We start from the raw sequence: 24,958 nt of genomic DNA, 5'->3' as shown, positions 1-24,958 counted from the left end.
TACAAAACAATTAATCATCCATTTAGCAAACATTTTCTCAATTCAAGCATTCATCACTCAATCTCAATCAATTTGTCCCTTATGATTCGGGACTAAACTGGTATCTTAAGAAACTTTCACAAAACTTTGAAAATTTTTCTTAAAATAAGGGACATACACCCATGTGGCCAGGCCGTGTGTCTCATGTGGCCACCAGACATACCCGTATCACAGGCTGTGTGGACATTCAAAACGGAAGCTTATGGTCGTGTCTCAGCCCGTGTCTGACCCCGTGTAACTCTCTGAATTGGGTCACACGGCCAACACACATGCCTCTGTGGATAGCCCATGTGCCCTAAAAATGGCCATACACGTTCGTGTGCCAGACCGTGTGCTAGGCCGTGTCAAACCTGTAGAGTATACTGACTTATGTCACACAGCCAAGTCACACGCTCGTGTGTGAGGCCGTGTGGAGCATACTAACTTGATTTTAATTTCAACACCAGAGGACACACGGCCGTCTAACATAACTGTGTGTCACATACGACTGGGACACACGCTCGTGCCTCTACCCATGTGGACAAAAACAGGCTATTTACTAAGCCAATTTGCCACCCTATTTTTAAATACCTGCACAAGCATAATTTGCAACAATCTATAACTTAATAGGCAGCTAATCCATAATATCTCATACACATATTATACTAATTCAACTACAATCATTTTTAAATTCAATACTCAAACAATATAACCAAACAAACATGGTATTCAAATACCTAAATTATAATCAAGCATTTTCCATTCTTACGCCTATCACATATCAAGACAACATTTGTATATTTCCATATCATTTACTACTTGCCAAAACATACCATATTGAATATTTTTACACAACCATAGCATTATACCAAGTTAAGCCAAATCACATGGTTTTATCTTATACCACAACATGTATCAAAATCACTAGCTCAAGTAACCATAACTATCATCTTTATAACTAGCCTATACGTGCCATATTTACATATATCTATGAGTTCAAAGGTACTAATCAGCAACTGGATAGTGTGATGCGTATCTCCGACTTTATCCGAAACGAGCAAGCTATCGAACCTCTATAAAACACGAAAATGAAACAGAGTAAGCTTTATAGCTTAGTAAGCCCGTATAATTCAGAATTAAACTTACCATTTATACATAATCAAGACAATAAATAAGGTATACTCAATTCAATTACCAAATACCTAAACAAAAACATTCATCAACAAGTTAGTCACATAAGTACATGCAATCATCTATTATCATTTCCGCTCTTTCAAGATATGATCAATAAGCTCCTCCTAAGCTGATGGACAGTAAGCTCTATTAAGCTGAAACAGTAAGGTTTTACGAGCTGATATATCAGTCAGCTCATACGAGCTGTGGTGAGTCCGCAACACGTGTAGGATCTCGACCAAATCAGTAACCCTAGTAATATGTCACTCATATCCTACGACTTTCTACGGTTCAAACGGAACTCGGTATTCAATAATTCTCATCAATTAGGCATTCGAAATCAGTAGTACAATTTGCTCAATTATACTTTCATTTCAAATAATTTACAAGTATTTAAAAATTTGATTCTAATTATATGAACCTACCTCGAGTTGCTCAAATGGAAATTATCGACTATTCGTCCACTTTTCCTTTTCTCGATCTAATCTTGATCTCAGCTTATCTTGATCTATATATTATCAGATTTAGCACATTCAGCATTCGGTCTATTCAATTTAGCCTATAATTTATAATTTGACAAATTTACACATTTGCCCCTAATGTTTCATATTTTCACAATTTAATCCTTATCACATAAAATTGCAAATTCATGCAATTTAATACAAACCCATGCTTAGCCGAATTTAATACATGTTACTAGTAGCCCATATTATCAATTTATTCACACTTTTAACCACCACATTTCATAATTTCTCAATTTAATCCCTTTTTGACATTTTTGTCAAAAATCACTTTACAAAAGCTATTAATATAATATTAAACCTTCCAAATCTATCATAAATCACCAAATTACTCAAGCATTCAACAATGGAAACATGATAAATCTTTAAAAATTTTGAAATCTAGGGTACGGGCTAGCTAGAATACGAAGCAACGATCTCAAAAACATAAAAATTATTAAAAACCGAGCAAAAACAGACTTCCAATTAAGCTAGGAGTTGGCGAATGCTTCAAGACCTAAGAATGGATTTATACTTTGTTAAATTTGGCTATTAGCATGAAGATGGACAAAAATTATGAATTTTGTTTTGTTTTAATTAACCTTTATTAACTAATTTACTTATTTAACCTTTAAAACATTTAATAATTACACCAATTGTCATGCCACTATCATCCACTAACTCTCAAATGGGTAAATTACCACTTAAGGACCTTTACTTTAAGGTTCTATAGCTATTAGACACCTTTAGCTAATAGAACATCACTTTTGCACTTTACTCGATTTAGTCCTTTTTACCTAATTAAGTATTCAAACTATAAAATTACTTCATGAAACTTTCATATCTACATGATAATATTCTGTAAATACTTAAAATAATATTCAAATAATTTTTTAATCTAGGATTTATGATTCTGAAACCACTATTTCAATTTGACCAAAAACGGGCTGTTATAGTGATACCTTCTGATTACCTAAAATGAGATCTTATTAATACGAAAACTGAGAATATGATGTGAATTATTGCACTACGTAATACTCACCTATTGTGAGTTGTAACTGTCAAGAACTTCGTTATTTAATCTTATAATTTGATATGTTATGTTTAATTTGGTAAGATTTATCGTTTAATTTAATGAACTTACTAAGCTTAAAGTAAGCTTACTCGTGCCTTGTCCTTTGTTTTGTAGATTACATTTTGTGATTGAAAGATCGGATCAACTCGAAGAATCACACTATCTTGACGGCTTTTTGGGTAGATTATGCAAACATTTTGGCTTATATGGCATGTAATAGGGAAAATGGTTATTATGTTATATTTCATGACTATGTGTATGATATTTGGTACTTGATGATAGAATGATAGTCTTTGTAGTATGGTTGTTAAAATTTAAGTAAATTTGAGTATGGGGCTATGAAACAGTAAGTGCCATATTAAGTTGGTATAGTGTGTTTGAAATGGGTTAGTTTGGTGTATGTTATGGCTTATAGATGATTGTTTTGATAATGAGTAATATGAGCATTATAATGTGTTTCAGCATATGATATTTGGCATGGTTTTAAGTGATTGAATATGAAATGTTTTGGTGGTTTAAAGGTGCGTTTATAAACTTGTGAACATGTATTATGAATTGGTTTAGGTTCTATGCAATTGGGTGAGGAAATAGCATGATTTTGGTCTTTTTGGGCACACACGGGCTGTCAAACGGCCGTGTGTCACACACGAGCAGTCCACACGGGTGTGTGCCCTGAGCGTGTTAGGTGCAGGGATCATACGGCCTACGAGTCGGCCATGTGACCCAAGTCAATGAGTTACACAGTTGAGTACACAGGTAGGCACACGGGCATGTGGGATAGCCACACAGCCATGTTTGGAGCCACACGATCTGGGCTTTGTCACAAGGCCGTGTGACCCCTATAGGTGAATTTTTTTAGTTTTTCCTGAAATGTTTTAATTTGTTCTGATTTGATCCCTGATTGCTCGAAAGCTATTTTTAAGGCCATGTAGGCTCGATTTAAGACCCGCAAATGTATGATTTATTCTATTTTAAATTTTTTATGTATATTTTTAAAATTAATTTCAAAATTAATTACTATTGGCTATAAAATGTTTTGTTTTATACAGTAATACTCTGTAACCCTATTTCGACAATGGAAACGGGTTAAGGGTGTTTCAATCATTCATTCACGTCCCATTCATTGTATCTAGAAGATATCCCATACAAGTCATATTGAGATTTGGCTGGATATTCAGGCATATTGTAATCTTCTTATAACTCCATCGATTTTTCGCAGCTCCATTTGCCCACATTGATCCTTCATACTTTTTATCATGGTACCACACAGACATCTCACGTTCCTCATCCCAACTGCTTTCATCGTCAAATTCATCGCAAACTTTATCCATGATTAGATTAAATAATCAACAAGGTAATTATACAAAATAAAAAAATAATTAAAATAAAACTGGCTAAAAAAAGTTACAACACTATCTAACTCGTTCGTCTTTCAACTAGTATTATTTTACAAAGCAATTAAATTAATAACAATTTTCACTGTCATAATCCCTGGCAACAGCACCAACAACTTAATCGCCTCGAAATGTGAAAACATTTAGAGTAAAAATCGTGAAAATGAAATATATAAAATTAAGTGCGATATCTATAAGCGAACAAATCAAATTGTAATATAGTTTTGTGCTAAAATGGAACACCGGTAAATATTCTGATGATCGTACACAAGGGATTGCAGATTGGAGAATTTAATTATTAAATTAATTACAAAAAATAATTATTAATCTAATCGAAACACGAATTAGTAGTGTGAATCCAAATTAAAGTATTAATTAAACTAATTAAATTACTTAACCTAAATTAACCTAATGAAATTTTCTATTCCTACTATCAGCGATGTGAGCTCCCGGCCTATGATCGATTAACAAGCAAAAGATGGACATGCTTCAATGGTTATAGTTAACTTCAGAGCTCAAGTTGTTTTTAGTGAATTAATTATTAACTAATCAGTATTACCTCTCGACCTCTACTAATTAATTAATTGATAAATACTCACTTATCTCTCGACCTCACATTCTTGGTTGAGATAAATCACGATTTACTCGATAACCTTATCTCTCGACCTCATTTCATTAGATTACTTCCTAAGGTCGTCAATCATAGGATTTAAGCACGTGTAAATTTAAGCCAATTAATTCATATGGAAAACCCTCATTCATCTTTTAATTACTTTCTAATCAGTTAATCAGTTCCATAACCCAATCATGCAAGATATAAATAAAGCACAAGAATTTATCCCAATATTCATACAATAGTTAATTGATCAGATTAACGAAGTATAAATAAAAAAAGAAAAGAAAAGGATAAAGAAATTGCTCATGAATAAATATATATGCATAGTTCCAAAGAAATCTCTGCTCATGACATATTTACATCGAAATAAAACAATCCCATTTAAGTGAACATAAGAGAAACTAAAATAAAAACTAACGAAAACTGGAAACTTAAATTAAAAATATGAAAAGTTGTTCGACGGCTCCCTAGGGAGATTTCCTAGGTCAACCCCCCCAATGAAGTTATAAGATTGTTTATATAGGCAAAAATTAGGTAAATATCCAAAAGATTAAAGTTCCCCTTCAATTATAATGTTAATTAGGGTTTTCGGTTGGAAAAATACCCTTAATTTCCCTAAAAATCGCAGTCATTGTGCGTAGAAACTTTTCAGTCGCGTAGCTGCCTGTGTCGTGACACAAAGGGTCTTGTGTTGCAACATAGGTGTCTATGTCGTAACACACACACCCTTGTGTCGCAACACGCACACCTTGTTTCGTCCCAAGATTTTGTTTTTTTGGTTTCGAAGTTTTGTGTTCCGACATGACACAACCGTCGTTCTTTGTATTCTTTGGCCTGAAATGACACCCTGCATACTCAAATAGCCCATTAGTCATTCCTAAGGCCCGAGTTGGCCTAGTTGGTCGTCATAACACTTAAAACATGTGTAAAAATGCTTATTTTGCAAAATATTGAATCTCATCTATAAAAACTAAAAATGCAATAATTAAACAGAAAATGGCTTAAAAACAAGCTCGTTACGTGCCAAAACATACCTAAATTACCACTACAACTTGTGACAGGTCACTTCTCTTTGTCGACACTTGTGTCAGGGGAGGATTTTTTTGGGTGTCAACATTCTCGTTGTCGGTACTGATTTGATTTTCGAAAAAAATTGGGTGATGTCATTCTCCTTGCAGGCATCTGTGTTGCTTTCATTTGCATAAGAAGAGATATTTGAAGAAAATAACACAATATCAGTAAGGAAGAGGCACTGATTATTTGAGAAGAAAAAGAAAATGCTTTTAAGTTTAGTTTACTAATTATAGTGCTTGATAGGCAAAGGAAACAAGAGAAGAAGAAGATGAAAAAAAATAACAATCAAGGAATGAGAGAAGAAGAGGAAGAGGAAAATCAATGGTGAAACAGATGAGAATAGAAAGAGAAATAGACTAAGAAAATGGGGAGTTACACTACATTTATTATTAGATTAACAATTCCAATAGAATTAACTTATCAACACCAATTCCAACAAAATCAATTTACCATTATAATAGAAAACAGAAAAAGTAAAAAAAAATTCAAAAATCGCACCGTGCATTATTTCTATTATAATGATAGATGCATTTTGTTGGAATTGATGTTGATAAATTAATTTCATTAGAATTGTTAATCTACTAACATATGTAGTGAACTCTCAACATTCTTCTTAACTATTTTTTTTCGTCTTATTCTTCTCTTGTTTCCTTTGCCTACTAAGTACTACAACAAGCAAACTCAACTCAAAAGCATTTTCTTTTTCTAATATTCAATGTTTCTTCCTGAAAAACCGTAATTTATACATATTTTTATCCCATGTTTAATGCATTTTATGGATGATTTCCTATTAGAATTGGTGAATTCGATTGTCCTAATGCTTTAATTTCATGTTTTATACTTAAGAGAGCATAGGAGAGCGAAAGGAACGAAAAAACGGGCCAAAAACGGAGAAAATGGGCCAAAGTACGAAATCAACATGGCCTGGACTTCCTCACACGGGCAGACCACACGGCCGTGTCAATCTGGCAGAATCGAAGCACGACTCACACGGGTGGAACACACACCCGTGCCATTCTAACAGGTTCGAACACGGCCTGAAATAATCGCACATGGGCATGGCACACGGGCGTGTCCCTACCGAGCCCAAGTTGAGTCCAATTCGGAAAAGACCACTTTTAAGGGCTTATAGGCATTCCAAAGCCTATAAATACACCCTAGAAGAGGAGAAAAGGGACACACAGAGTAGGGGTAAGGAATTACCCCAAGAAAGCCGATTGATCCATCTCAGAAGCCAGATTCATCATCAAGACTGAAGATCTCTCCTGAATTTCCCTTTAGGAGTTTTAAGTTTTCTTTATGTTTTGTATTCTTCATTATTCTGAGATGTTTTCTTATTTAGTTATGAACTAAATTCCCTAAATACCTAAGGAGAATGAAATTTAAGACGAACATTGTTATTATTTTCTGAATTGTATGATAAATATTTAACTTGTTCTTAATTATGTGTTCTTAATTCTTATTTTGATATCCCAGGATACTGATTCAAGATAAGCTCTTACTCAGAAGAGGAATAGACCCTGTCTAAGAGTACATTTGTCATAATTAAGCGGAGTTGATTGTGCGCCTAGACATAGAGTGACAAGATTTTACCGGATTAGGGTGAAACATAATAAAGGGATCCATAGATCGAATTAATGCAACCCTAGGGTGTTAATTAGAGAAAGGTCTCAATTATTCAATCTAGGGATTAGACGTTATTAGTCTTGAATAGGGATAATAGCATAACTTAGGGATCTCTACGGAACAAGTTAAATGAATAAATCGTCCGATTCGGAGCCAGAATAACAAGTACAGTCTAGGTGGATTTTTCCTTAGGTATTGTTTTAATTCAATCGATTTTCCTAAAAGCAATTCCCCAATTCTATTCTGTGTGAGTTCTTAGTTTAGATAATTAGTTAGTTAAAACAAAACCCCATTAATCTTAGGCTAGATAATAAAAAGACAGTCATTACTAGTACTTTTAGTTCATTTGGGTTTGACAATCCAGTCTTGCTACAACTATACTACTGTTCGATAGGTACACTTGCCTACATCGCGATAATACTTAGTTTCAAGAACAATTAATTATAAATATTTAAAACCTATCACAAAATCACGCGATCAAGTTTTTGGTGTCGTTGCCGAGGAACTAAAATATTAGGAACACTCAATTTTTATTACTTTAGCCATTTATTTTTCTTGCAATCTAATTTTATTTTTAATTTTATTCTAATTTACTAATTTTCTTTTTCCTTCTTCTGGCATGTTTTTATAGTTTATGACTAGAAGAAACCCGTCAGGGCCACTACTTTTTGACAAAGAAATCGATCGTACAGTTCGCAGAAACCAAAGAGAAATAAGGAGAAGCTTAAGATACACAGAGAACAAGCAAGAGGACGATACTCAACCCCCAACTGAAGAGATGGTTGAAAACCAAGGCAATCAGCTAGCTCCTGCAATTGTGGCTAATCAAAATCCTGCTCCACGCACTATGTATGATTATGCTAAACCTTCTTTAATAGGAACTGAATCGAGCATAGTTAGACCTGCTATAGCTGTAAATACTTTTGAACTGAAACCTAACACAATTAAAATGATACAACAGTTTGTTCAGTTTGATGGTTTGCAGGATGAAGATCCCAACGCTTACTTAGCAAAATTTTTAGAACTATGCGATACATTTAAAATCAATGGCATTTCTGATGATGCTATACGTCTTCGGTTGTTTCCCTTTTCATTGAGGAACAAAGCTAAACAGTGGTTGAACTCGTTACCACGAGGGTCAATTACTACTTGGGAGCAAATGATAGAAAAAATTTTACTAAAATATTTTTCGCCTGCTAAAACAGCTAAATTACGTAATGATATCTCTTCTTTTGTGCAGATGGATTTAGAAACACTCTACAATGCATGGGAGTGGTACAAGGACCTTTTGAGAAGGTGCCCCCACCATGGGTTACCGCTTTGGCTTCAGGTTTAAACATTCCATAACGGCCTGAATCCTTCGACTCGACAAATGGTTGACGCAGCTGCTGGCGGAACCATCAATAATAAAACACCTGAAGATGCTTATGATTTCGTAGAGGAAATGTCACTGAATAACTATCAGTGGCAAGTCATGAGGACAAAGCCAACCAAAACAGCCGGTGTTTATAACGTCGATTCGGTCACCATGCTCTCTAATCAGGTAGAACTCTTGAATAAAAAAATTGATGGTTTTCTTAGTTCTTCACAGGTTCGTCTAATAATGTAGTGCGAAGCAAGTGGAGGTGGAACAAGCCATTCGGAATACCAACCTTATGGCCACAACATGGATAACAAGCAATTAAGTTACATGGGTAATAATCCTCGACCTCAAAACAATCCATATAGTAACACTTATAATGAAGGTTGGAGGAACCACCCCAATTTCTCATAGAGAGGCTAAGGAAATCAGTGACCACCTCCGGGCTACCAACAGCCACCCTATCAACAGGAAAAGATGCTGAAAATTGAAGAGATGCTCACAAAGTTTATCTCGGTATCAGAAACCCATTTTCAGAATACTGAAACAGCACTTAAAAATTAACAAGTGTCAATCCAAGGGCTCGAAACTCAGATAGGCCAGCTTTCTAAACTAATCTTCGAACAACCACAAGGTAGCCTGCCAAGTAATACTAAACCTAACCCAAGGGAACAACTCAACGCAATTAATATTCAAAATGAAGAAGGAGTCGTTGAGCCTGAGCCAGAACCGAGGCAAGAAACATTGGTACGCAAAGGTAAAGGTGAGGTAGATTATAATAAAAACAAACCAGTGACTGTCGAATATAAACCTCGTGTGCCATACCCCAACGCGACAAGGAAAGACCACTCAGATGAACAATTTGGTAAATTCCTTAAACTCTTAAAAAAATTACATATTAACTTACCATTTATTGAAGCTCTATCGCAGATGCCAAACGCAATGAAATTTTTAAAGGAGCTTTTAGCAAATAAGTAGAAGTTGGACGAGACATCGCATGTGGAGCTGAACGTAGTTTGCTCAGCTATTCTCCAAAATAAACTACCCAACAAACTACAAGATCTAGGGAGTTTTATGATTCCTTGTTTAATTGGTAGTTTAGATGTTAATAATGCATTAGCTGATTTAGGGGCTAGTATCAACGTCATGGCTTACAAAATGTTTAAGCAACTAGGTCTCGAGAAACCCAAACAGACTAGGATGAGCATTCAATTAGCAGATAAAGCTATTAGATTCCCTAGGGGTATTATTGAAGATGTGCTAGTTAAAATTGATATATTTATATTTCCCGTTGACTTTATTTTTCTATACATAGAAGAGGATAGCAACACTCTCTTAATTCTAGAAAGGCCCTTTTTAGCAACTGCTAAAATGATCATTGATGTTGGCACAGGTGAACTCACACTCCGGGTGGGAGACGAAACAATAACCCTTCAAGCTCGTAATTCTGGCAACACATCGGAAATTGAAGGTGATCATTTAAACTATTCTACAAAAACTAACAATATGGTGCAACCTATTTTGTAGGAAATGAGTCTGAAGGAAGCATATGAGTCATTCTCAAACAATAATAGAGGACCTACTCATGAGGAACGAAGACTGCACATAGAGGAGCTCGATGAATGGCAAACACATAAATCGAGAACACACGATAAACCAAAACTGCGCCAAAACGAGCTCGATACCTTTCTAGATCAACTTAAGGTTGGTGATAAAGTCTTATTAGATGCCGTAGATCCTCACATTGTCACTGCCAGAACGGATGAAGAAATCCCTCTTATGGTACTTAGTATTTTTCCATTCGGTACAGTCGAGGTAAGTCACCCCAAGTTCGGCACTTTTAAGGTAAACAACACCCATTTAAAACCCTATTTTGATGAGATTGATAGCAGAAATGAGAAGTATAAACTCCTCGAACCACCATGACCATTTAATGGTAAGGTAAGTCGAGCTTAGACTATAAATAAGCGTTTCTCGGGAGGTAACCCGAGCACTCACTGTATTAACTTCTTTAAAATTTAGTCTTTAACACCTAACTTACTAACGGAGCACTTGAATACAGGCTTTCCACAGAGACACAGCTAACAACACGGGCATGCTTATGGCCGTGTGAAAACAGGGCAAAGATATCCCCAAACATGGGCTACAATAAAACACCACGGCCATGCGACATGGCCGTGGTTGAGCCTGCCAAAACAACACGAGCGTGCGACACGCCCGTGTGGAAGAACCATGGTTGAAACTGGGAAACATCAATGATCATGGACAACAATAACAAAAGAACATGGGCATGTGCATAGCTACACGATCGTGGAAGAAGTGAACCACATAACACACGGTCATGCGACATGATCATATAGCCACACGGCCTAGACACACGGGCTTGCCATAAGGCTGTGTGACGACATCCCAATTCGCGACGAACACGGACGGGACACGATCCACATGGGCGTGTGCACCGGCCATGCCACTTGAAAAATTAGATTTTTTATCTTATTTTTTTTATTAAGTTTTTAAAATTCATTTATTTTTTTTAAACACGGCTTATCTTTATCACTACTATTAGATTATTCCCTTAACTCTCCTTTAATCATGCCCTCCAGCTTTATTTCTAATACTCGATCTCGCCAATCCAATAATATCATCCATTCTTAATTCAGGAAGTTTCACTTCTCTCCCTATCTTATTTTTATATTCTAAAATATATATCTTAGTACATTGAGGGCAATGTACATCTTAAGTGTAGGGGGCATTCATTTCATTATCAGAAAAATCCCTGAATGATCACCTTGTTCTCTTGAAAAGCTCTCATATCATATTTAAGATAAATTTTAATTGATTTATGATTTTGATTGATATATCTTGAATTAAAACATAGGGATTTATGCATTTGTTGTTTAAACTTTAAGACATTAGAGAATCAAGCATGATAAGTTGATTTTTAAGAATTTAAAATTATAGGTTGTTGCCCCAAGTCTAGGTATTACTTTAAATTGGAATTCACGAGTCTAAACATCAAAAAGCCATAATTTTTGTAAGATTTTTGAGTCTTTTGAGCATCTATTAATTCTTTCATGCTCACTTTTATTATTGCTTTGAGTGCGTCAATATTGAACTGTTATTTTAGAACTTGCCTGATTAATCATGTCGAGACCACACCATTTGATTTGATATGTCAAAATGATTAAGGCACTTAGGATTAACCCACTCATGCCATGAAAAGCCTACCTCCATGATTAACCTCAATATTTTTTAGCCTAACAAACCATTCCTTGTATTAACCTTAATATTAACCCTTAACCCATTATTGTTGAAAGCCCCTAAATTAATTTGATCCCTATTTTTGTCGAGATTTGAGTTGAAGAAATTGCGTAGCTATGTCTTGTTTGTAATAAGTTAGCCTATGTTATTTAACTTGTTCTTAAAAAAATAATAATAATAAAATTATGTATACACATTAGTAATCCCATACTCTAAGAAGAAGCTCTGTTGTACACAAGTGATATTAACTCTTTTTCTAGTTAGGTAATTTTTCAATTCAATTTCAATTTTAACCTTTTCTTTCAGCTTGTGACTACACCCCCTAACCAAGCCTCACTACAACCCTCTAAAGACCTTTTGATTGATGTATCATCTTAAATTATAGTGGTGGAGATTTGATTTCCATGCAAACCTATGGTAATGACTTTTCATTATTGGCTATTGGGTGCTTCATTTATTGTCCTTAACCATCTCGAGTGATTTGAGTGAATCTTTAGTGAGGATGTGAAACTCTGTGATATTCTGAATTAAAGGTAATTACTCAGATGAGGGGAGACACCTATGTTTGCATAATTAAATACTCAACTTGGAATGTTTGAAACTTTTATGTTCTTTTAATTGAATTCTCAATGTATGATTACCTATGGATTATTTTGAGATATTATCGATAGAAATTATAAGTTGAGAAGAATTTATTTTAATTATGGGTTAAGGATTTTGCTTAAGGACAAGCAAATGCTTAAGTGTGGGGGTATTTGATAAATCGTAATTTATACATATTTTTACCTCATGTTTAACACATTTTATGGATGATTTACTATTAGAATTGGTGAATTCGATGCTCCTAATGCTTTAATTTCATGTTTTATACTTAAGAGAGCATAGGAGAGCGAAAGGAACGAGAAACGGGCCAAAAATGGAGAAAATGGGCCAAAGTACGAAATCAGCACGTCCTGGACTTCCTCACACGGGCAGACCACACGGCCGTGTCAATCTGGTAGAATCGAAGCAAGACTCACACGGGTGGAACACACGCCCGTGCCATTCTAACAGGCTCGAACACGGCCTAAAATAATTGCACACGGGCATGGCATACTGATGTGTCCCTGTCGAGCCCAAGTTGAGTCCAATTCGGAAAAGGCCACTTTTGAGGGCTCATAGGCATTCCAAAGCCTATAAATACACCCTAGAAGAGGAGAAAAGGGACACACAGAGTAGGAGTAAGGAATTACCCCAAGAAAGCCTATTGATCCACCTCAGAAGCCAGATTCATCATTAAGACTGAAGATCTCTCCTCAATTCCCCTTTAGGAGTTTTGGGTTTTCTTTATGTTTTATATTCTTTATTATACTGAGATGTTTTCTTATTTAGTTATGAAGTAAATTCCCTAAAAACCTAAGGGGAATGAAACCTAAGACGAATCTTGTTATTATTTTCTGAAGTATATGATAAATATTTAACTTGTTCTTAATTATGTGTTCTTAATTCTTGTTTTGATATCCCAGGATACTGATTCAAGATAAGCTCTTATTCAGAGGAGGAATAGACCTTGTCTAAGAGTACATTTGTCATAATTAAGCGGAGTTGATTGTGCGCCTAGACATAGGGTGACAAGATTTTGCCGGATTAGGGTTAAACCTAATAAGGGGATCCATAGATCGAGTTAATGCAACCCTAGGGTGTTAATTAGAGAAAGGTCTCAATTATTCAATCTAGGGATTAGATGTTATTAGTCTTAAATAGGGATAATAGCATAACTTTAGGATCTCTACGGAACAAGTTAAATGAATAAACCGTCCGATTCGGAGCCAGAATAACAAGTACAGTCTTGTTGGATTTTTCCTTAGGTATTGTTTTAGGTCAATCGATTTTCCTAAAAGAAATTCCCCAATTCTATTCTGTGTGAGTTCTTAGTTTAGATAATTAGTTAGTTAAAACAAAACCCCATTATTCTTAGGCTAGATAATAAAAAGACAGTCATTACTAGTACTTTTTGTTCCTTTGGGTTCGACAATCCGGTCTTGATAAAACTATACTACTATTTGATAGGTACACTTGCCTACATCGCGATAATAGTTAGTTTCAAGAACAATTAATTATAAATATTTAAAACCTATCACAAAATCACGCGATCACTTCTCTTTTGAGATTGCATTATTTTCTTCAAATCTCTCTTCTTATGCAACTTAAGGCTTAGGAGTCACATTGTCCAAGGCTTGAAAAAGAAGAATCAAGTTGGTTTTTGTAGAAGGAATATATACCCAATATTATAACATATAAGTGTTCTCTGATTTAACTGGTTTTTTCACCTGGTCTAACCAATTTTTAACCTAGTTTAAACGATTCTTAACCGGTTTAAAAAAATTCAAAAGCCACATCGGTGCCGGCAAAGAGAACGCCAACACCAAAAAAGCAAAAAAAAATTAATTTGAAACATTGTCGGCAATGTGAACACCGAAACTTATTAAAATATTTTTTTTAATCCCAAAATACTAGTATTTTTTAAGTATATTTGACAGAAATACATTCGAGTGCCAGCGAACACGGTACCGACACAAAAAAGTCATTTTTTATAGACCGGTCAATTATCGAAAATTTATTAAGGGATGATGGAAGGTGGTACCCGGGATGAGATAGTCGGCACCGACATGCACGGTAAAAAACATGTCATTTTTTTACAATATTTTGCAACCGGGTCATTTTTATAAATAATCAATTTTTTTAGATCAGTTATGAAGAAAAACCTCAAATATAATATATGCAACCATTTCCCTCAAGGAAAAAAATTTGCAGTATAAGAATAAACATATAAAATTGACTCTAAATATGTAACATATGCTTGGGCAAAATATTAGTTTGTTCCTTCTAATTTTGATATCGAGTAAATTATTCCATTTAAAAAAATCAAGTCAAAGTCATCTCTATCAATCTCGAAAGTGAACATATAAGGATAATTAATTACAATATTAATATTCTTTGTAAATTTTACATAATTTTGATTGGTATGATAACAAATTTGACCCTCAAAGTTTATAAATTCTATTTTTATATATTTTTGAAGCTTAAGGTTTTTTCATATATTCTTTTTGAATTTTTTTAAAATTTTAAATTTTTAAATATAAAAAAAGGATTTAATTAACAAAATTTGTAAATATTGATGGCTTAATTTACTATTATATCAATCAAAATTATGTATATTTGATGAAAAATTAATTGTCATGATTAATTGTACTTGTTACTCACTTACTAAATTGACAAGGATTAAATAACTCCGATCTTTTTAAGCGAAACCAACTTGTTCAATATCAAATTTGAGAGTGACCAAAGAAACCTTCATAGATATTAAAAATAAAGTTGAAAAATAAACCCAAAAATGAAAGCAAATGTTTGATTAAGTTCAACTAACATAAAAATATATTCAATTTAATTAAATTAATTAAATTAAATTAAATTTTTTTATAATTGGGAGTGGGTAATGGGGTTACTTGAGATTTGTTATATCCCCTTCGGCCTGAGACACGTGGCAGCATAACATGCCACACAAAAGATGCCCTTCCACTTGCAATTAATTGACCAGTCACTAGCAGACTGATAATCCAAAAAGCTTCACTTTAGCTAACCTTTCGTCTTCTCTGGAAGGGCCATAGCCAACCATCCTTGCGAGGTAACCACCCGCTTTCTATAGAAAGTCTTCACTTGGCACTTGCTTTTTTGTTCAAAATCTCTCTAGGCCACCAAACCCACGTGGGCTTAACCACTCTGCACCATGAGTCAAAAGGAATGACAGAATGTGTCCCATCATAAAAATCCTCTCCATGTGTCCAACAATGATAACTTGATAGCAAGTGCACCATGGCAACACCACTAAACACGAAACTTTCCCTATCAATACTCCTCACACTCGAGGAAGAAAAGTTGACTTTTAAGCATCCTAGCCACCATACAACCCTCATCCCTCTCCTTTGTGTTCTAGCATCCCAACTTCCTTAACTCCTCCAACTCTTTGCCTTTATTGGGTGAACCGGTCTCCACCAAACCACCATTACCTCTTCCATGTCTCCTCCTTTGTCGATACTTACTATCAACAGAACCCAACCCAAATTATTATGCCTATATCTTAATACTCTTGCCATTAGGTCAAGGGATTATTAACATTTAATTTAATTTTTTAAAATTCAAAATACTACATATATATATATATATATATATATATATATTTCTAAAATAAAACCGAACCGGTGTCATTCTCCTCTATGAATTAACTAAATTGAAATTTAAGTGAAAGTCGCAATATCTTTATCGTATTATATAAAGAATCTATTAAAGAGGAAGGGTCATTAAGTGGTGGGGACTAATGATTGGAAGATATATATATATATAGCTGCTATAAAGGTGTCTTTAATCCACTGGTTATATTAAGCTAAGGAGACAAGTAATCCTATAAAATTTTTCCTCTTTAGAATTGTAATGTAAAAGTAGTCACTTTTCTCATGTGGGGAACCCTAAGCATGACCCCCCTTCTATCTAACTTGGATCTTCCTTCTCAATGGTTGGAATGCAATTTTCATGTGTTTTAGAAGTTGATGGTAGCCATTAATTCATGGGAATATTTAGTTTCAATATTGAACAAAGAATATTGTCCAAATGAGTACACCAATGGCCTTTGTGAGGTCTGAAAAACCACTTCCAAACCATAAAGCTAAGGACCTCTGTATCCATGACATGTCTATGTCTAAAAAAAGCACTGTGGATTTGGTTTTCTGGTTGACCACTTGGGATTGTCTTTTTAGGTCGTTTTAATTAAGATTTGTTTGTTGAATTCGAATAATTTAAAAATACTTTCATTTAAAACGTATTATAAAAAAGTATGGGTAAATATAACTTAAAAACATTTTGATAGTAAATAACTTGATTAATCATATTATCGAAGTTTGGAATTATTAAAGTATAAGGTTAAGTGCTCTTCCGATTGACAAATGAGACACCCAAGACAACAATAATGCATTAAAAAGAATAGTGTGAAATAGTTCACACAAACAAAGGTCTCTATTATTATTATTAGGCAGTGCTCATAATGATATGCTTCCTAAAACTTGAATGTCATTTTTAGCATCACCTTCCTATTCCAGATTACCAAAAAGAAAAATAATATTTTCTTAATTTATATATGAATATTATACAAAATGAGGATTAAATATACTATCTTATATTTTGGATTCTTATTTGGTACATAAAGGAAAAAAATTTTAAATTTTATGGTTTGTGGATAAGTATTTTTAGCTAATTATTTTTACAGAAAATGGCCAAGCTGAGGGAATGTTAGGCCAGAGTACCTGCCTAACTCCACCTAGTAAAATTAAAAGAAAGAATTTTGATTAAGCATTCAATTATTATATAATTTACAGTGCTTAACAGTTAATACTTCACTTAGCTTTACAAATTGAGAAATTTCTCAAAATATCCAATTCCATAAATAAGTGCATTGAAAGAATTTATTTTTCTCTTTATCAAAACATCATTTGAAATCATCTGTATTTGGTCAGTGTAACTTAGCTTTCATATATTCTTTATCTCAGCTTTTTATTTGAACCAGTGACAGCCATGTCACTGATCAAAGTGTTTGGTTTTCCATGGTTCTCACTGAAAGTTTGAGACTCATTTCAAATTCTGTCCTTTTATAGGAACCAGGGGGTCCTCACCTTCTTGGCTCCTCATGTAAAAAACATAAAAAACTAAAAAAAAAAAGGCTGCATAAAACCACCACCACCAAGAACAACAAAAACCTGTTTTTTCTTACAAGAGCCTGTCCTCTTGTCTTTCTTTCTTGGAACTGCAACAACTGCTGATGCAATGGGGTTAAGGAAAGACAAGTTTGTTTTGAATTGTGTGGCTTTGGTCTGCTTGTGGAGTTCTGCATTTGGATTGCTTTCACCAAAAGGTGTTAACTTTGAAGGTAACTGAAACCACATGGTTGTTTGTCTGAAAAAAAAAATAAGCGTAAAATTTTAAGTAGGAAAATGATTGTTTTTGTTTTCTTCAGTGCAAGCTTTAATGGGCATAAAAGCTTTCCTGGTTGATCCACATGGAGCTCTTGGCAATTGGGATGACACTGCCGTTGATCCTTGCATTTGGAACATGATCACTTGTTCTAGTGATGGTCTAGTCACTGCCCTGTAAGTATTTGATGTTAAGTTCAAATGAATATATTACAAAGCTTCAAACACTACTACAGATTCAGACAAAACAATATCTGACGTTGGTTCAAATGTTCTTTTTATTATTATTATTATTACAGAGAAGCCCCAAGCCAGAATCTGTCTGGTAATCTTGCCCCTACCATTGGGAACTTGACAAATCTCCAGCTTGTGTAAGTATCAATTATCAATTCATCTGTCAAATTGTGATTTAGTTTATGAATTCCGTATGCAATGAATGTTTTTGCTTTTACAGGAACCTTCAGAATAACAATATATCAGGGAATATACCATCGGAATTAGGGAAGCTTTCAAAGCTTAAAACACTTGATCTTTCTAACAACCGTTTCAATGGTCAAATTCCCGGCACTCTATCTCACCTAAAAAGCCTGCAATACCTGTAAGTATCCAAACAGGTTCTGAACATGAGTTGTTTTGAACAAGAACAGTTTAAGACAGCTTATATTTAAACAGAGGCTATTCTAAACATGAGTTGTTTTAAACAAGCTTTTCTCGATCTCAAGTATCTACAGTTAAATTATTTTGAATATGATTGGTTTGGTTTTGTTTGAATGATTCCAGGAGGCTGAATAACAACAGTCTGTCAGGAGCAATCCCTTCCCCTTTGGCAAACATGACACAGCTCACTTTCCTGTAATTCATAAAATCCTGTTATATTTTTTATTTCCAAAACTGATTGATTTATCAGACAGAGTACGATAATTTCCAACGATATGTGGGATGTGTCTGGTTTTACAGGGACTTGTCTTTCAATAATTTGAATGGTCCAGTTCCGGAATTGCCTACAACAACATTCAAGTAAGTTTGAGTTTATCTCTCGTCTTACTGTGTTAATTTGCCCTGTCTAAAGCATGATTCTTTTATTATTTTCTTACATATCTTTTAGTTGACACAGCATTGTGGGAAACCCATTGAGTTGTGGTGTGGGGACTGGACAAGACTGTTCCAGAACAAGACCAATGCAATTGTCTCTTTCCTCAAATAATTCACAAAGTAAGAACAATCCTCCCCCATTCAATGTTTCTTCATTTGTCCAAATCTTGAATTCTCTGTTCAATATGCTGTTTTTTTTCAATTCATCAACCCCTACTTAAAAAATCAAGATCCCAGCTTTAATGCTTTGTAGAACCTTTAATCTCAAAGAATCTGTACCATCATCGATGTCAATTGAGCTAGTACACATTCGACGTGCCGTACTGTTGAGTTTAATTTTTAGTTTCCAAGTTAAAACATGCTAATTATTCTAAAATTTGCCATCACTAGTTTCTCCAACATTTGCATGATTGTTTAATTCTATCAATCTGGCATCATATTTCTGTGTTTTTCTTTAGACTCAAAACCTTCGGGAAGATCCAAGAGCCATAAAATTGCTTTAGCCTTTGGCTCAACTCTTGCCTCCATTTTCCTACTTATTCTTGGCTTTGGTTTCCTTCTGTGGTGGAGACAAAGGCACAACCAGCAAATCTTCTTCGACGTTAGTGGTTAGTAAAAAACTATATTTACATTGTTTATATACATGAAAAAGGGCTAACTTGTCTCTATCAAAACATGTTAAAAAAAAAAATCATCTCAGAACAACGTAGGGAAGAAATTTGTCTTGGAAACTTGAAGAGGTTCCATTTCAAGGAACTTCTGGTGGCGACTAACAATTTCAGCAGCAGGAACTTAGTAGGGAAAGGAGGATTTGGATATGTATATAAAGGGTATTTGCAGGATGGAACAGTCGTGGCTGTGAAGAGGCTTAAAGATGGAAGTGCAGCTGGAGGTGAAATCCAGTTTCAAACTGAAGTTGAACTCATAAGCTTAGCAGTTCACCGCAACCTCCTTCGTCTCTATGGGTTTTGCATCACTGCAACGGAGAGGCTTCTGGTTTATCCTTACATGTCTAATGGAAGCGTTGCCACTCGGCTCAAAGGTACTTCAATGAAGAGTCTGAGCAACATAGATGTCAGAATTTAGTCGAGAATAATGTTGTAACTTGTGTGTGATTGCAGCCAAACCAGCACTGGATTGGGGAACGAGGAAAAGAATTGCATTAGGAGCAGCAAGGGGGTTACTGTATTTGCACGAGCAGTGTGACCCCAAGATAATTCATCGGGATGTTAAGGCCGCAAATATACTTCTGGATGATGATTGTGAGGCCATTGTTGGTGACTTTGGGTTGGCTAAGTTGTTGGATCATCAGGAGTCACATGTGACAACAGCAGTGAGAGGCACCGTGGGACATATAGCCCCTGAATATCTATCAACCGGTCAATCCTCTGAGAAGACAGATGTTTTTGGGTTCGGTATCCTTTTACTTGAGCTCATTTCTGGACTCAGGGCTCTCCAAGTCGGGAAAACAGCTAACCAGAAAGGAGCCATTCTTGACTGGGTGAGCTAATCTAACAATATCTACTTACGTACTTGTATCTAACAATTGAACCCCAATCCGGATAATCTAATATAGTTGGTTATTGTTTAATTTTGTAGGTAATAAAAATTCATCAAGAAAAGAAACTAGAGTTGCTAGTTGACAAGGATCTGAAAAATAACTACGATAGGATTGAGGTTGAAGAAATGGTTCGAGTGGCTCTTTTGTGCGTTCAGAACCATCCAAGTCAAAGACCCAAGATGTCAGAAGTGGTACGGATGCTAGAAGGTGATGGGCTAGCCGAGAGGTGGGAAGCGTCACATAGAGCTGAACCAAACAGGTCCAGAGCCAATGAGTTCTCTTCTTCAGAAAGATACTCTGACCTAACCGATGACTCTTCCTTGTTGGTCCCTGCAATGGAGCTCTCTGGACCAAGATAACATGAAAAATCTCAAAGACAATGTAAAACGAGTTTCATGGTTCACCATGAGAGGTATGTGTCGAAATGAAGGTATTGTATAGTACACTGTAATACTGGGAAAGTGGGAATTACTATAAATATGTCGCATTTCTGATTGAGTACAAATTTGGATTCAAACATCAAAAACTGACATATATTGAGGTTGAGTGTGTTACATGTCCTGCTACTGGTGAATGAAGAACTTTCGTGGAGATGTTTCTTATTTTTGAGTTACTTGTAATAAAAAATCCTATTTAAATGTATCTTATTTCTGACAAGAAGTTTAGGGCTATGATAGTTGGATTCAGGTGACTACTGGGTATAATTATGTTTAACTTTTCAAAGATTTTTATATGTTTGGAGGGTGTTTTTATATATATTTATATTCAAATATAGATATATATTATATAAACATCCTGCATTCTTCGAAGAAGTGTTAATGATGCAGGAGCCATTTTGTTGTTAATAGCTGAGACCACCTGTGAGCTATAGCTTTCAATGATCACCTTTCGAAAACCTCGACTCCAGGCCACTTCCTATCCTGTAAGAATCATGTGCTCCACCCTAGGCCCATCGCCCTTTATCATCCCTAGTTATGCCTCCAATGGAAAACCGCTCACCACCCAACTGCATGACGCCATTGACGTTAACAGTTTTAGAGAATGTCGCAGCGTGCATGATACTTAGCGTCCAATTGTAGCACTTGGCTATTAACTCATTAATTTGCATGCTGAATGAAGCTATTATTCCCCTTTTTCCACAAATTCCAGATTACAACACCAAAAAAATGTACCCTAGTCAGCTTCACCCTTCGACATTCCCAGCTCACTCTTGATTGGTGAACGCATTGTCTCGGAAAATCTCAATTCCATTGTTCTTGCATGGCAACCATGTCACATAAGTAAGGGTCTCCCATTTTTCCAGCAGACTGAATCTCAGGGTTCTTCGAACAGCCCAATTCCGCAGTCCATACATCATGCCAAAATCTAATGCTTTTCACATCACCCACTGTCCACCAAACATTTTCCTTTAATTCACTCCAAATCTTCTTAAGTCCCCGTCACAAGAAAAAAAAAATAGAGCAGTTTGCTCTACTAATATGGTTAGGGTATATTGCATCAACTTTATACTTATTTCGAAGAATGTTAACCCACATTCGATCAGTTTTGGTAATACGACTATACCTCATCTTCTCATGAAAGCTTTATTTTGAGTGACCAAACACCATAATCCCAGACCCCCATTTTACACCGCTGGTCTACACTGATCCCATTTCACAAGTGATATTTTCGTTTTCCATTCGATGCATCCCAGACAAACTCTCGCGCTATCCTTTCTATTTCCTTACTGACTCTCATCGGAATAAATGTGCTCTGTATGAAATAGCTAGGGATAGCGAGAAGAATAGATTTAGCTGAAGTCATTCCACCAGCCATCAATAGTAATTTCGCATTATACCCACTAAGCTTATTTTTAACTTAATCAATGGCCAAGATAAACACTCAAGTCATCGACTTTCTGGAATCCCAATAAAATGACTAATATCTGACACCATACTCTCCTCCATATTTGTAGAGTTTTTTTTTTTTTTTTTCCTTTGCATTCGCTTTATGACCAGAGTAGAAATAGAACTGGGGTAACAGATTGTTGGCCGAGATATCCTTGTCCTACACTTTTCTAAGGCTTAAAATTGCCAGTGAGCTGACCATTCCGTTTGCATTGATGTTGTGGATATACATCGATCTGATTAAGTAATAAGTAAAAAAAAATAGCAGATAAATTAAAAAATTGAACACACAAATTTAACGTGGAAAAACCCTCCAAAGAGGATAAAAAACCATGGGCAGAGATAATTTTACTATAATGGCAAAAGAACGAAGAGTACAAAAAATAGGGATAAAAACTAAATCCTGAAAACCCGAAAACAAAGAACCCTCAAAACGTAAACACAAAATTGTCTAAATGTGTTATGAGTTTTAATAACTAATGGGTGTGTATTTCTAAGGTTGTAAAAGAGTCTATTTATAGGCTAAATTGGTAAGTCAAATAAACTATGCTAATAAATGCTAAATATATTATACTAATAAATACTAAATATTCTAGAAAGAAAATATATTTTTGTTTAACTTGACTTGCAAGCAATATCTTAGAATTTTGGTCACACAACTCTAATAATCTTCACATTGACACGAATTCTTTCAATGTCATCTTTGCCAAAGCCCGCCACGAGCCTATCTTGAACTATGTAGGGAATTAACTGAGTCAAATCTATGTTTAGAAGCTGGAAGATTTCTAGCCATCGACTTGTGCACTGCCAAATTAAAATTAACCCGGGTCTGATTTTCATGAATACAGTGCTTTAACTTTTCAAAACCTGCATCTAAAAGAGAATCTTTCTTCAACGAAACGGTCATAACATTTTTCCTCTTATGACCAAGTTGCCTCCGCTCCAAACGAGTTGACTTCAACTCCGTAAAGGACAAGAGACGTCCGATTTTACCGGTCACTGTAGAACCTTCCAGAATATAAAGACTGCCATTTTTTTACCTTTTAACAAAACGAGAGCTCCACGAGATACTTTAATGTCGCTCAACTCAATGTTGATTTTGCATCCTTTCAAGTCTAAAATACTCAAGGAGATGAGATTCTTTCGTAAATCAGGTACATACCTGACATCTGAGAGTGTCCTAATCGTCTCATCGTGTATCCTAATTTTAACAGTACCAATACCAATTACCTTATTAGATGAATCGTTTCCCATACGCACAACTCCACCTTCAACCGAACTGTATGTGGAGAACCATTCTCTATTGGGACACATGTGGAAAGAACATCTCGAATCTAGGATCCACCCAGACGTGAGCTTGGAGTTATCACTCGTTGACACTAACAAGAAATCATCACCGCCTTCATTAGCCAAATTAGCACCAGCTACATCTTCCTCGTTACTCTCAGCAACTCTTTTATTTCGCAGTTTATAACAATCTACTTTAACGTGACCTAATTTTTTACAATAGCGACACCTTTTGTCTCGTTTCTTTGATGCTACCAAAACGGAAGGTTGCCTATCTGCCTTGATATCCAAACCAAACTCATTGTCGAGTTTGTCTCTACTCAACAAATGACCATTCACATCTTTGAACGAGAGTTTGTCTCTACCATAAATCAGTGTTTCCTTCAAAGACTTGTATGAAGGGGGTAAAGAGCATAATAATAGCATAGCCTGATCTTTATCGTCAATATAAACCTCAACGTTCTTTAAATCATTTAAAAGAGTAATGAATTGACTAATATGATCTCTAAGAAGCTCACATTCGTTCATGCAAAACATAAATAGACATTGTTTCAACACTAAACGGTTAGCCAGAGACTTAGTCGCATAAAGAGTTTCTAACCTTTTCCACAATGCGGATGAGGTTTTCTCCATCAATACCTCCTGCAATACCGTATTTGCGAGGCACAATTGGATTGTAGACAAGGCCTTTTCATCAACTCTTCACATTCTGTTTGATTTAGATTCTCAGGCTTTTTCCTACTAACAACCTTTTTCAAGCCTGTTTGAACTAGAATTGCCATCATCCGAACTTGCCATAGATTGAAATTTGTCTCACCATCGAACTTCTAAATTTCAAACCTTGTTGCTGCCATCTCTGAACGGGCTGATATATGAAAATTGAACTAGCTCTAATACCACTTGATAGGAATCGACCCGATTAAGCAACAAGTAAAAAAAATAACGGAATAAATTAAGAAATTGAACACACAAATTTAACGTGAAAAAACCCCTCCAAAGAGGATAAAAAACCATGAGCAAAGATAATTTTACTATAATG

The 24,958-nt window shown here is 35.2% G+C and overlaps 1 protein-coding gene and 1 non-coding gene across 2 annotated transcripts; one reads left to right on the top strand and one right to left on the bottom strand.

Moving 5' to 3' along the window:
- Window positions 1–8,683: 8,683 nt before the first annotated feature.
- On the bottom strand, window positions 8,684–8,790 carry LOC128293548 (small nucleolar RNA R71). The gene has a single exon (XR_008283729.1). It is a non-coding gene; the product is annotated as a small nucleolar RNA R71 (small nucleolar RNA).
- An 8,753-nt stretch (window positions 8,791–17,543) lies between these two features.
- Window positions 17,544–21,406, top strand: LOC108450205 (protein NSP-INTERACTING KINASE 2-like). Its single transcript, XM_053028830.1, has 11 exons — window positions 17,544–18,050; window positions 18,138–18,270; window positions 18,393–18,464; window positions 18,548–18,691; window positions 18,874–18,945; window positions 19,051–19,110; window positions 19,208–19,305; window positions 19,644–19,793; window positions 19,886–20,227; window positions 20,307–20,686; window positions 20,785–21,406. Exons 1-11 carry the CDS (start codon window positions 17,948–17,950, stop codon window positions 21,103–21,105), a joined length of 1,875 nt encoding a protein of 624 aa, XP_052884790.1. The 5' UTR covers window positions 17,544–17,947; the 3' UTR covers window positions 21,106–21,406.
- The last annotated feature ends 3,552 nt before the right edge of the window (window positions 21,407–24,958 follow it).

The sequence above is a fragment of the Gossypium arboreum genome, chromosome 5, assembly GCF_025698485.1.
Source record: "Gossypium arboreum isolate Shixiya-1 chromosome 5, ASM2569848v2, whole genome shotgun sequence".
Classification (NCBI taxonomy): Eukaryota; Viridiplantae; Streptophyta; class Magnoliopsida; order Malvales; family Malvaceae; genus Gossypium; species Gossypium arboreum.
This window is presented reverse-complemented; position numbering and strand designations above follow the sequence as displayed.

What these genes read in the sequence shown, in the direction of transcription:
- LOC108450205 (XM_053028830.1), top strand. Translation starts at nt 17,948, where the DNA reads ATGGGGTTAAGGAAAGACAAGTTTGTTTTGAATTGTGTGGCTTTGGTC. An exon ending in AAAAGGTGTTAACTTTGAAG is followed by an intron (nt 18,051 to 18,137) that starts GTAACTGAAACC and finishes TGTTTTCTTCAG; the next exon opens with TGCAAGCTTTAATGGGCATA. An exon ending in CGTTGCCACTCGGCTCAAAG is followed by an intron (nt 20,228 to 20,306) that starts GTACTTCAATGA and finishes GTGTGATTGCAG; the next exon opens with CCAAACCAGCACTGGATTGG.